This window comes from Pseudopodoces humilis, chromosome 2 (genome assembly GCF_049639895.1).
Source record: "Pseudopodoces humilis isolate 2021_Gansu_Grassland_sample_001 chromosome 2, ASM4963989v1, whole genome shotgun sequence".
NCBI lineage: Eukaryota > Metazoa > Chordata > Aves > Passeriformes > Paridae > Pseudopodoces > Pseudopodoces humilis.
This window is the reverse complement of record NC_142201.1, coordinates 84,598,974-84,611,804: the sequence shown is the minus strand read 5'-3', so window position 1 is coordinate 84,611,804 and position 12,831 is coordinate 84,598,974. Positions and strand designations below refer to the sequence as shown.

General features: G+C 43.8%; 1 protein-coding gene across 2 annotated transcripts in view; it reads right to left on the bottom strand.

Moving 5' to 3' along the window:
- Positions 1-12,065, bottom strand: part of NARS2 (asparaginyl-tRNA synthetase 2, mitochondrial) — a 47,524-nt gene extending 35,459 nt beyond the window's left edge. For both annotated transcript variants that reach the window (XM_014249598.2, XM_088051201.1), the window contains exons 1-5: positions 11,888-12,065; positions 9,383-9,492; positions 8,923-9,043; positions 8,097-8,237; positions 4,833-4,913 (exon numbers count right to left, since the gene is read on the bottom strand). In XM_014249598.2, the coding sequence (XP_014105073.1) occupies positions 4,833-4,913; positions 8,097-8,237; positions 8,923-9,043; positions 9,383-9,492; positions 11,888-12,010 (576 nt within the window). In that variant the 5' untranslated portion in view covers positions 12,011-12,065. The remainder of the gene's footprint in view (positions 1-4,832; positions 4,914-8,096; positions 8,238-8,922; positions 9,044-9,382; positions 9,493-11,887) is intronic.
- Positions 12,066-12,831: the final 766 nt, after the last annotated feature.

Genomic DNA, 12,831 nt, shown 5'->3' with positions numbered 1-12,831 from the left:
CCTCAAATGTCTAATGATTTAATTTAAAATTATTCCCTTTGATGTCAGTCTTGTATTAACTTCTCCTTGAGGCAATTAGCTTCAGGAGAGTACAAACTGTTTGATTCTGTTTTACACTCTATGCAAGCCAAAAGCATGAAGGGATCAGAGAACACTTGAAAAGCTCATAAAAATCATTGCTGTAGCTCTAGCCAAGACCCACACTTCCATGCTGCTGCAGCTTCCCAAAAACACATCTTTAATCCAGATTTTCTCTCTGTGACACCCCATTATAAACATGACTGGATTTTCTTTTTTAGACAACCCCTGCAAAACTCCTAACTTCCAAGAAGTCCTCCTTGCAATTCCAGTCCTAATTCTGATCAGCTGGACTTGCACTGAGCAATAGCAGCTGGTTCTGCTGAGACACACATCTCATAAATATGTACTGGAATGCATAACGTCTCATAAATACGGACTGGACAGCCGGATGTGAATCAGGTAGAAATGAGCAGAAAATGGGAGAAACTAGCAGAAAATGGGAGAGCTAGAACATGAAAAAGCAAGCTGTCCCTCATCTCAGGTCCAGCCTACCCTGATCCTTGCCAAGCACATCTCTGAAGCACCAGTCTCCCAGAAACTGGTTGCCTCCCAGACTATCACACATCTCTAAAAGGGGAAACACTTTACAGACACTAACACTGTTGCGTGTAACTGTGATTCTCCCCAGCAGATCCCAACTTTCTTCAGTGCTGACAAGGATATTTTTCAGTAGTACCAAAGGGGTGGTAGGAGTAAGTTTCTGCATCTTCAGCAGCAGGTACATACATACTGCTGGTGCCACAGCCATCAACCCTCACCTTCAGGAACCTAAAAACTTTGACATTCACTCCTGTGAGCGAGGGGCAAAATAACCCTGAAAGCCCAACACCGTTATGATCTCCAGATGCAATTTAGAGAAGAACTATATCTGGGTGGTTCTTCAGGTTTACAGTTAAATATCCATTCATGTAATGAAATGGCCTGATCCAGACTCTGGGCTCAGGCAAACACCATTCAGGTGCCATGAGGTGGGTGTGTGGGAAGAGACAAACCTCACAGAGATCACATTTTACCTCTGCTGAGCCATCAGTGCAGCACTCCTTACACGCAGAGAGTAGTCCCAGAAAGGAATACAGCCACAGACAATAAAAAACGCATATGAGATCTACTTTAAGGAGCTGTGAATGCATGATACAATTGTTATGCTTTGAAACTCACTTCAGGCTGAGCTCTCTTAAGAGGCTGCAGCTGGGAAACAGGGAAAGTGGCTGTGGAGACCCACACTGAACCAGCTGGAGTGTCCTGGGCCAGACAGGCTCTTAGAGAGCACAGAGAAGCCTCCACCTTTCTCCACAGCAGCTGAGAGAAAATTTTCCAGGGAGCAAAGTGGAAAAGAGATCAAGAGACTCAGAAAGCAGGGAGTCTTCAACACTGCACACAGAGTGGGAACCTACTGAAAACAGCAGGAAACAGATATACAGCTGGGTCACAAAGAAAAAAGTAAGGCAGATTTCCTAGGATGCAGCCACAGAAGGAGACTGGGTAAAGTTTCTTGCAACATACAAAGCTGCTAAGAATTTCAGACTTCAGAAGAAATAAAAGAGAAAAACAAGCAAAAAAACCCAACCCTCAAAACCAAGGAAAGAATCTGTGCTGAGGTGGAGGTGCTAAAACCGCTGGTATGGGAAAATTATTTTCTGATTAAAATAGAGTAAAGGCTATCTGCCCCTGCTGATTTGCGTTCTCCCTATTTCAAGAATTACCTCATCCTGCTTTGTATGATACTAAAACGCTGCTTTCAACAGTCAAAGCTCTTCTAGTATTTTCAATATATTTACTTTAAAGAAAGAAGCACAAACAAGATGCTTTCTCCCCTACACGCTCCCACCACAGGAAGACACTGTCAACGGTGCAGAAAGCCACAAGCTGGTGTTGCTGATGTTCTCTGTGTGGGTTAGGGTCTGCCTAGCTGTCTTCACACTTCTGGCAGTTTCTTCTCAAACCTACACACTTTCCAGGTGGAAAAGTTTCCTCTGGAGTTGTTACCATCTTGTGACTTATTTATTATTTAAAATGTCCTCTGCACTCTCTTCACCATTACGGTACTTCATTTTAAAAACATTTAGTTAATTTGCCCAGCAGAGAGGGAATATGGATTCTCCCCCATCCCAAGTCCTAATATGAGAGCATCCCAACCAAAGCCATGTACAGACTAATCAGTACATCCAAAACCAAACAAAGGTAATGAGGAAGCTGAACATATAAACAAATACAAATCCTACAGGATTAAGTGTTTTAGGAATCAAAGACCATATTTCAAAAAGCCTTTTCATTGTAACTTCAGATACGTTTTTCCCCCTCTCTCCAATTCACATGTAAAAACATATTCCAACTCTCTTCACTTTCTATCACTTCAAAAGAACGCGCAGGCCTGAGCAGCCATCAGATGTTTAATCAGAGGATTAAAATTTTGCCAGTTAGAGAAATCAGCTTTTTAAAGGCAATAGTTCACAGTGGTGCAAAAGCAGCCTCTACTTAGGTCCTGAAGGCTATTCAACTAAAGTTTTCAACTTACTCCACCTGCAGCAGGTCAGCCAAACTGGTGAGACTATTAGCTCTATGTACTGCCCAAGGGAGCTAAAAAAACCCCAAAACCCAAAGGCAGAAAAAACCCCAACCTGTTAACAGTAGATGTACTACAGCTACTACAAATTCAGGGGTAACAGGACACAAATTCTGGTTTCAGCTAGAAGATAGACCTTAAAACTGAAGGAACAGGATTTAAGTATTTTTTGAAACGGAGTAATCTAATTTGAAGGTTGTTTTCATCAATTCCCATCACCAGAAATCATAGCTCCTCCTCAAATATAAGAGGAACATGAATTTATATTCTCCCTTGTCCTGTTCAACCAATGAATTAAAGGCTAGTTTAAAAAGTGACTGAATACAGCAGAAAAGAATGTCCTGATAGTTGGTTTGGTTAAAAGCACATGAAGATTCTGGGCTTTGCTGCAAATACCAGGCCTTTATTATTATGTCTGACACCCTTCTGTCATTCTTATTTTGTGTCTGACAGCATCGTATGCATGGCCCAAGGCAGGCTTAATCTTCCCCACGTTTTCACTGTCAAAAAACAGTGTCACTGCTCCAGTGGAGTGAAGCAATCCCAGCAGGATTGCATGCAGTCTTAGATTTCTGCTAGCCAGGACCAATTGTGAACAGGGCTTTGCAGAAACAAAACTAAGTCCTAAATGAGATCAGACAATGAAGCTGTACTCAAAGAAGAAACAGGAAATCAGGGAGAACTTCCCTCTTCCGAGCAGCAAGTGGGTTTGTGAAGCCCTTCATTTATGGCACAGGCCATTTAATGGGGTCTGACTTGGCACTTGCAGCACACCTTTCAAGCAGAGCTGTAGTTTCATTTCTCCAAGACAGGTATTATTTGCACCTTAGCAATCCCACTGGAAAGGAGTAAAATATCTGCCTTGAACCATGCATTTAGGTAAAAGCCAGTTTATACAAGTTTCAGGCTGACAATTTAGCACCTCATTCAACATTTGCATCAGGGTTTCTGTCACTACCAGCCACCTACGCTGTAGTCCTGCATCCTCTACAGCTTTCAAGTGGATACAATTTGTACTGAAGACGAAATACATTGTACAGCTGCAAACTGCATAATGTTTCCATCATTAAGTGTCACTTGTTTCCACGTCTTAATTTGCATGCAACAGCCTGGAGTGAACCCTGGGTAGCATTAAGACATCTCAATTAAACAGGAACAATTTAGTTTAGCTAATCAACCCTATTGTCCCAGCAAGGAAAAAGCTGAGCCACATGTATTGGTCTGGAAGGGAATCACTGGTAGCACAGGTTAGACCTTGAGATCCTGGAGAACAAGTAGACAAGGTTTTTTTGTCATGAGGCTGTGCAGAGCAGAAGATGTGATCCCATAGCAAGTAACTGCTACCTCAACAATTTTTCTTTTGCTTACAGATGAATCACCCGCAAAACCAGAGCCAATACATGTAAGTGGCAAGGAGGCCGTTGTTTGGGACAGAAGAGTGAATTTCAGATACAGAAGTATAAAATGCAGATGGAATTAATGGGTGCAGTATGATTAATGACTGTGGGGTCTGGAATCATGAGAAATCTGTGGGGGAGATCTTAGTGGCTATGGCTGTGTTTCAGTTTCACAGGAGGTTCCAACCCATGATGTGAAGTACTCTTATAATGATAGATTGTGGCAGTACTTTGTGGTTATGGGGAGGCTTGACAATATTGAGGGAGAATTGCGACATACAACAGGAGGAGCTTGTAGGGAGGAACCTGTATGTACACATTGGTGAAAAGGAGTTTCAGGTATTGCTGACTTTTTTTTTTTGAGGATTATCTCATGATTAATTATATTCTTTGTTTCAAAGCTAAGAAACATTTGAGTGTAGTAATCTGTCCTGAATGATCCATCCCATCTCTTGGGCTCTTATGATCACATTGTTCTGTTTCCTAAGATGTTCCACCTCCCTCCATTATCATCTGTAAATTTTTCCACAGTACCAGGGATGGAACAACCTCATCAGTACAAAAGGTACTGATTAATGCACAAAATACCAATAAAATAAAAGATAATGTATCTGTTTAACTGTCTAAATTATTAGCTGAAGCAAAGGATTGCTATATTAAAAAAAAAAAATCACAAAAGTACATAAAAGGGTTTTATAAAGATAAACATTTCCTCTAACCTTGAATAACTCAAGAATTCCTTTGCAAAAAAAAAAAACCAACAAAAACAAATTTTATGCAACCCAACTTACCTCAATTTGAAAGAGTTCCCCAGCACCTTCACAGTCATTGGATGTAATTATGGGGGTATGAATATGCACATACCCATTATCCTAGAACAGACAAAACAGCAAAGTTAAGAAGCTAAAGATTCCAAACATCACCCTGAAGGATGACATCAACCAGAACACATAACTAGGCCATTATCCCAGCCAGGACAGCACATGTAGTCTTTCGTGCAGCTTCTGCCTTACAGGGACAGATGACAAACTAAATGCCAAGATGATTTAGAAATCAGTGTTTACTACCTGTGCTCCTCTAGGTTTCATAACCAAAAGAGATTTATGTCATTACTATGAGCTGTTTTTTTTGCAATGGCCTGTTTCCACACCATTCCCCTTTCTTCTCACTTCCTTCCGCAATTTTATATTTTTGGGCAGTTTTGATCAAATTCATCCCTGTGACCTCAACACTTTGTTTTTTTCAGCTTTTTGGAAGGCAGTGGTTAGGCAAAGGACAGTCTTTGTGTGCTGCATTAAAAGAAGTGATCAAATGTGTTGGATGACAGAAATCACAGACTAGATGAAAGAGACATTAAAAACACCCAACCACCAGTAAAGTATCAATCCTGCCTTGCATCTTCTAAAATACTGAAATCAAGCTGATTTTAAGAGACAGGGTATACCCTGGCTTGGTCATATTCTAGGTATTACATTCATGTAATAGTTCATAAATCCAGAAAAGGCCTCTGACACCAGAAAGGCTGAATGAAGAAAGAGGCCCTGCTCTCTGGATTTCTCTGCAGTGCAACCTTAGGCTTTTAAAACAGCCGCCACACAATATTCAGTGGATGGATACATCTTAGCTTCACAGCTTTTACCAGAATATTACAATTCAGTCAGTCACATGAGACGTCATGGTCCTTAACCAGCTCGTTAAGGGGCTAGGAAGACAGGAGTAGTATTTACTGCCCACTATGAGAATCAAACTAAAAATGATTTGGAACAAAAACCTCCTATGGACATACAATACATTTTGTGGGAATACAGTAACACAACCAAGAGGGAGCAAAGTCCCTGCAGTCAGCTTATAGGCTACCTTGGTTACAGGTGCAAAGATCTTGGCTCTTCACTTGGCTCCAGTTACTGCACAGAAGGAAGTTTTGGATCCGGAACTACTTGCTTTGCCTGGAGGAGGAAGCTTCAGTCTACCAGTACAAAATGCACGTCTCTGACATAGTTCACTGCATATTCAGAGCCCTGTAGGTTACATGGCCTCCCAGCTCTACTGGAGATGTTTGAAAAATGCCTAAATCCCTCATACAGTGGTTGCAGTTGCTGCAAAGAAGCAGATTTCACACAGATGATCCCTTAAATGCTTCGGAAAGTAAAGCAAACTGCACAGATCTGAAATAAGAGAATCCCCTAAAAACCTCTTGGATAATTCCCCTTATAAAAGCTTTTAAAATAATTCAAGTTGAATTACTGGCTCCCACAAACCCGGAACTTAACGTGCAGAATGGAAGTTGCCATTCACAGTGCAACTATCTTACTGTGCCTAGGAGCAATGTTCCTATCCCACATGGACCACAATTCTCAAAAGAAGATTTAAAGAGGACATTTTAGCTTTCAACATCCAAACCAAAGGCATTTGGCACTAGTCATTCATTCCTGGAAATTAACAGGCTAAAAAATAGAGGTTCTTAAAGTTACAGAGAGTCTTGATAATTTTGTGTATTCAAACAACTCCACTTATTTTCTTCCATCATTAGGCTCCTTACAGCTTTGGTGAGTGGAGATGCTCAAATAATTTGACTGACTTTGAATATTTTGAATACTATTGAATAATCTGAATAACTTTGTAGCTATGGTATATTCTGACATTAACATATAGAAAACTGTAATACTCTTGAGATAATGCAAGTGGCAATTTTAAGACTTCCTTCCATTAGAAATGGAATAAAACCCCAGACATTCCTGGGAGAATGCTAGGAGAGCTCTCACACGGGCATTTGTAAATATCAGGTCTGGGACCAAATCTCTCTTATTCCTTTAAAAACTTAAGTGTAGCTGCCACTGCTAAATTGATGACAGATTCTATTTTTTGACAGAGCTCTGCTCTTGAGCATTGTAAACAGGAAGGTATGTCAGGGCCTGAGCAGGAGCTGATCTGGAGAAGCAAAGCCTGAATAAGATGGTTTTGTATCTGGGCTGCCTTCGGTGTCCAGGTTTGGAAGCACAAACCGTTGTAGGCAATGCCATCTAGTGGCTCGACACCGGCACAGACTGATTCCCAACAGAGCTGGCTTCTGTCTTAGGCACAATCCTGAAACCCACAGCTTTACCTGACACAGGATTTCTCTTAAAAAAACATAAAACACACCCCAGACACCCAACAAAACCCACAAAAGTCATCCAAACGCCATGCACTTCCACACAGACAGCTCTTAGAGTAAGCAAGCCTTCTTTGCAACTGCAGTCAACAAAGACCACCAAACGTGGGACCCGGAATTCACCTTGACATTTCTAAACTGTTCCTTGGGCCACACTAATTATTACATATGGATTTATTCATCAGAATGCTCCGAGTATGACTCTATTCTAACTAAAGACAGCTTATCTAAACTAAAACATGCTTATTTCCAGTAACAGCTTTAAAGAAAGGCTCAGGTGTGCTGGAAGATTTGTAACCTTCCTTTGTCTACTCACAAAGAATCACATGGTCTCTATGTGACAAATGGCATCAGAGTCAATTCACTGCCTGCACAATGCCTGTGCTGTGCCCACAGCTTAAGAGTGACACATTCAGAAAACACCAGGGGCTTCCACCCATCAGTTTCAAATGAATCAGAACAGGAGTCTCCTAATGTCAGCATCCAAACAGACTTGTACTGCAGTAAGAGGCAAGAACTGAGAATAACATGAAGCCCTGAGTCAGCCCGTCTGTGTTCCTGTATCACAGATTTTTCCATGTGGGAGGAGGCTTCTGTCCAAGGACCATAAGGTCACTGCAGAGGATGGGTTGAACAAGTCCATATTATGTTGTGTTCCACAGACCACACACTCACAGACAACTGTACTGCAACTCTGTGAAAGGGATAAATAACAGGAAATGGGTGGAAAGACACTGACAGGCCACAGATGCGCTAACCTGATCATAAGCAACAGTCTGGCCAAGGCCCAGCAAAATCCATACCCTGCAGCCAAGATATCATGCTCCTTCCCTCCTAACCTGCTCCCATAAAGCCAGCCTGAGTGGAGTGTTCTACACATGAGGCTCGGTACAGAAGGGACTACCTGGAAGAAGGAGTGGATGGCTGCAGTGGCTTCACTGCGGATTCGCAGGAGGGCGCCCAGCGTGTTGCTCCTGCATCGCAGGTGAGGGAACTGTCGGACATACTCCAGCGGGTGCCTTTCCTTCATTTTCAGGGGAAATGACTGAAAACAACAAGGAAATCAAAGTAACAGGATGAGAACTTGGGAGTCCATGCAGTTTTACTGCTATTCACGGAATGCCATTTCTCCCTACTTAAACTCAGTCATCATTACAGAGCACAGAATAACTAGATGTTCTTGCCTATCTTTTCTGGTTATTTTGTGTATTTTACAGTGCTTACAGAAGAGCAAGAGCCATGAACACAAGAGGAGGTATTAGCACTATAAAATGCTCCACGTTTTGGGGAGGTTGAGCCCCACTGAAATCCAGCTGTTCCCCTCACTGCTGCAACAGAAAGATGGTTCTGAATGTGCCTGTGCCAGATATGGTTCTTCCAGCTGCACAACCTGAAGCATCTTGCCAGTTCCACTGTTTCTCCAGTTTATATCCAAGCCAGACTTACCAGGTAAGCCACTTGCACAGATAAGTGCTTCAGAGTGGGATAAAGGCAAACTCTACACTGTCAGCTTGTGCACATTTTCCCTGAAGAAACAGCTCTGCCCCAGAAATGAGCTTTCATGGTGATCCAGTGTTTCTCCTTTCATGCAGCCTACAGACACTGCTGACAAAGTCTGCAGGACCACTCAGACTTAAAGAAAATACAGTTTCAAGCACGTTTTACTGTATACTTGGACCTTCCAAAAATTGATTTCCAGCAGTCGTATACCTCCTGCTGCACTGACATACCCAAATATCACAAGGTCCCACCACATGAATTGTTTCAGCTTGCAGCTCCACGTTTTGCATCCTATGAGGACTTCTGACAAGCTTCCCCTGCACTTCCACTGCACTTCCAAAAGTCAGGTCTCTAAGAAATCAAGAAAAAGCAACAGCTTAACTAGGTGCTGATACAACTACATTCAGAAAAGACATTTCTGTTAATTTAGTTGGATCACTTGATATCAAATGAAAAATCATTAAATGCAGAGGTGTGAAAGGGAAGCGATTAACAAAGCTATAGAAGAATTTAGGACAAGGCAGGAATGTTGGACAAGTGGGGAGAAAACTGACAGGTATTTATTAGAAGGGGTTCTTGGTGGGGACAAATGTGGTTGGTGAGTCCCTGGCACAGGGAAGGAGGCCTAAACAAACCCCTCCAATCACTGCTCAGTACATACATTTCTCCAGTTATTTCAAATGGACCTACCTCTTTTCCAGGCTGGGATCAGCAACCACCTGGAGGCTTTCCAGAGAACTGCCATCATTTATGTGCAGGAACAAAACTTCCTTCTGGGATCGGACAGAGCGGACCCAGCCCTAGAGGTAAAAGAAAAAGAGATTTGTTATTTTTTGGCAGGAACGCTGTGTGCTCATGCTCTTCTTCCAGCTGAGCTGGACACACCACTTCAGGCCTATTTCAGCTTCTTACTGAAATCAAAGTAACTGTTTCTTTAGAGGCAAAAGATTAATCATAAAAAAAACAAGAAGAGAAAAAAAGTTAGTGTCAGTTTTTTTTTTTGACTTCAAAACAGAGAAACAAATCCTTAAGCAGAGACATCCTTCTGAGGCAGTCTCTTCCTGAGAACAGAGAGGATTAATAAGATGTATCTGCATCTTTGGGGAGCTGAGAATAAAGAAAGCAACAAAGCATTCTGAAAATGTCAAGTGTTTTGGCAAAGTGCATACTTCTATCAGTGATGTCCCTTCTGAACTCTTACTAAAAGAGGAGAGACCAGTAATACACCATTCTGCATTACAATACACTCAAGACCATTCTGATGGTTTTCAGTATCAGTTTTGTTGTTGTATCCTTGTAGAAAGGTTCAAATCTTTCAAATCTTCAAATCTGTTCACTAGTGGTTTATGTGGCCTAAATTGCTGGAACGGTAAAATAATGTTGCAGCCAATAGATTCACATGAAAAATTATATATTCATGCAAAACCAAAAAAATTATTGCCTTGGATGTTTCTCCTTTCATCTCAAAATCAAGGCTGCTTCACTGAGCCCATGAAAAAAAAAAAAAAGATAATAAGAAAAAAAATTAAAAATACTTTGTCCAGTTTTATGAAAAGAATTAAACTAATAATACCCAAATTCTTTCTAACAGCAAAACAGTAGAACTGACCATGACCTGCGTAGAACGCAGGCTAATGTCTTAATTTGAGCTTTTTAATGACATATAAATTTCAATTACTTTTTTTAAGGGAAATATTTTATCCTCTGTATTCCAGGAAATCCCCAGAAAACACCATGTATGTTATACTGGATACACGTTTAATGTAGAACAGCAGATATTTTTCCTCAGTTTCCCTCCCCACAAACACTCCTTAACAAAACACACCAATAAAAATGAACAAAGAAAAATTCTCAGGAATATTTTTTGCCACCTCATCAAGCTGTTCTGGGATCAATTAAATAAGAGCCTTCCTGCAATAGGAAGTAAGAGCATACCCACAGGCTTGTATCGGAGCAGCAGAGGCTGTGGCAGCAATGTTTTGACCACTTCACATCTTACCAGAATGAATATACAACAGAAGTGACAATCCTGACTGTAACGACTAGACTGCACATCCCAATAATCTGACCATAATAAGGTTGGATTTAAGCCAGACTGCATCCCTAGCCCAGTTTAAAACCCCCACATTTTGCCTGTTCAGGGGAAGAGCAAAGCAGCAATGCTCTGGAGGACAGGGAAGGGGGAGGAATGCCACTACTGCAAATTTTAGCATCAGTTTATTCTAGCTTGCATCATTCATCAAACTACATCAGAGAAGAACCAACACAGGAAGAGCTTCTTCCAAACCTATCAGGCTTCACCTATGTGTGAGCAGGAATACCAGTGTGCTACAAACTGGTTTTTGGGTCAGTAGAATCACAGAAAGGCTTGAATTGAAAGGGACCTTAAATGTTATCCAGTTCTAACTGCCATGGGCAGGGACACCATCCATTAGACCAGGTTGCTCCAAGTCCCATCCTGGCCTTGAACACCTCCAGGAATGGGGCAGCTACATCTTCTCTAGGCAACCTGTGCCAGTGCCTCACCACCCCCACGGTGAGAAATTTCTTTCTTATAAATCTAAATCTAACAACTTTCAGTTTTGTTTAAAACTCTTACCCAGTGCCCCAGTCCTTTTCACATTCGTGGAGAAATACTGACAACTGCACAGCTCTGCATTGAAGCAGGGACTCTGTGTGTGCAACCACCGCTCTGCCATTTGGAAACACCAGAAAACAGGGGAACACACAATCCTACGCCAAGGAAAACTGCTCCACAGCTAAAATGCCCATTAATTCCAGGCTATCTTGGTTCTCAAGAGGAGCCAAATACAAACCTCAGTTGTATTTAAACCTAAGTGCTATCGATGGTTCTACTAACACTGCTCTAAACCTGGATGTACGTGGCACAAGAACTACGGAAAAGCTTTAAAAACAACAGCACGCAGGCAATGGCTCGCTCTCCGGAACAGAACGGGTAATAAAGCCGGCGTGGTGGAGGGCACATTCAGTACAATCCATCACAGCGACAAGGCTCCTCTGCACGTGCCGAGTGACTCCACAGCAGCGAAGGGAGCAGGCAGGGCGGGAGAACACACGGGGAGGCTCTGCGCGACTGCAGAGGAGATCTGGGAGCTCAGCAGAACGCTCTTCAGGGCTCCCACGTTTCCCTCCCCTCCGCTCAGGCTCCGGGCCGGGCCATTCCCGGGCACACACCTGCACTCTGACCGCGTCCGCCGGCTCCCGCGCCCCCAGCGCCTCGCGCACCCGCAGCCGCACGGCCCGCGGCAGGGAGGAGCAGCGGCGGAGGGCCCGCCACCCGCCCCGGGAGCCCAGCATGGCAAGGCCGGGCGGGGCCTGCTCCCCCAAACGCCCGGCCCGAGCCCGGCCGGCCGCTCCCAGCTCCCACTCCGCTCCCGGCCCGCTCTGCACGGGCCCACGTGAGTCGGCCTGACTCACACCGCCCCACGTGACCTCCCGCCCAGCCAATGGCCGCTCGGGCTGCCCCTGGCCAGCCAATCAGAACAGAATGCGCGGCTCAGCCCACCTCTTCCGCCGTTTGGGCGCAAGCGACCCTGGGAAATGTAGTTCCCCTTATTGGGTGTCGGCTCCTAACGGGACACGTGGGGATGGGATCCCCACGAGTGGGGGGAAGGATGCTCCGTGGCCGCGAGAGGGATCCCCTGGTGGGACACAAGGGATCCCCGTGGCGGGGGTACGGGATCCTGCTGATCTCTGGGACCACCTCAGCAGCAGCGCGGTCTGGAGATGGCGCGGGGTGGTTCTCGGGGACCTTCAGCTACTCTCCCGTCTCCCTGGCTTTTTCTCAGGGACCATAGCCCCTCGACATTCCTCGCTTTTCCTGATAAGAGGCGTAGGACTTGGGTCTGCTCTGCAAGTCTTGCTGACGAATAAACCTTTTCTCCTGTTTCTTTTTGAGGCTTATGCCCTTCTGTCCTTCCAGCTCTTCTGGGTGGATGGTGAGGAGCAGCCATCAGGGTCTCCAGCCCTGCAGGGAATGACTTGGCAATAGAGTTGGGCTTAAAATTGGACATGACCCAGCAAAGTGCACTTGCAACCCAGAAAGCCAGTTGTATTCTGGACTGCATGCAAAGCAGTGGGGCCAGCAAGGTGAGGGAGGGATTCTGCTACCTGTTCTT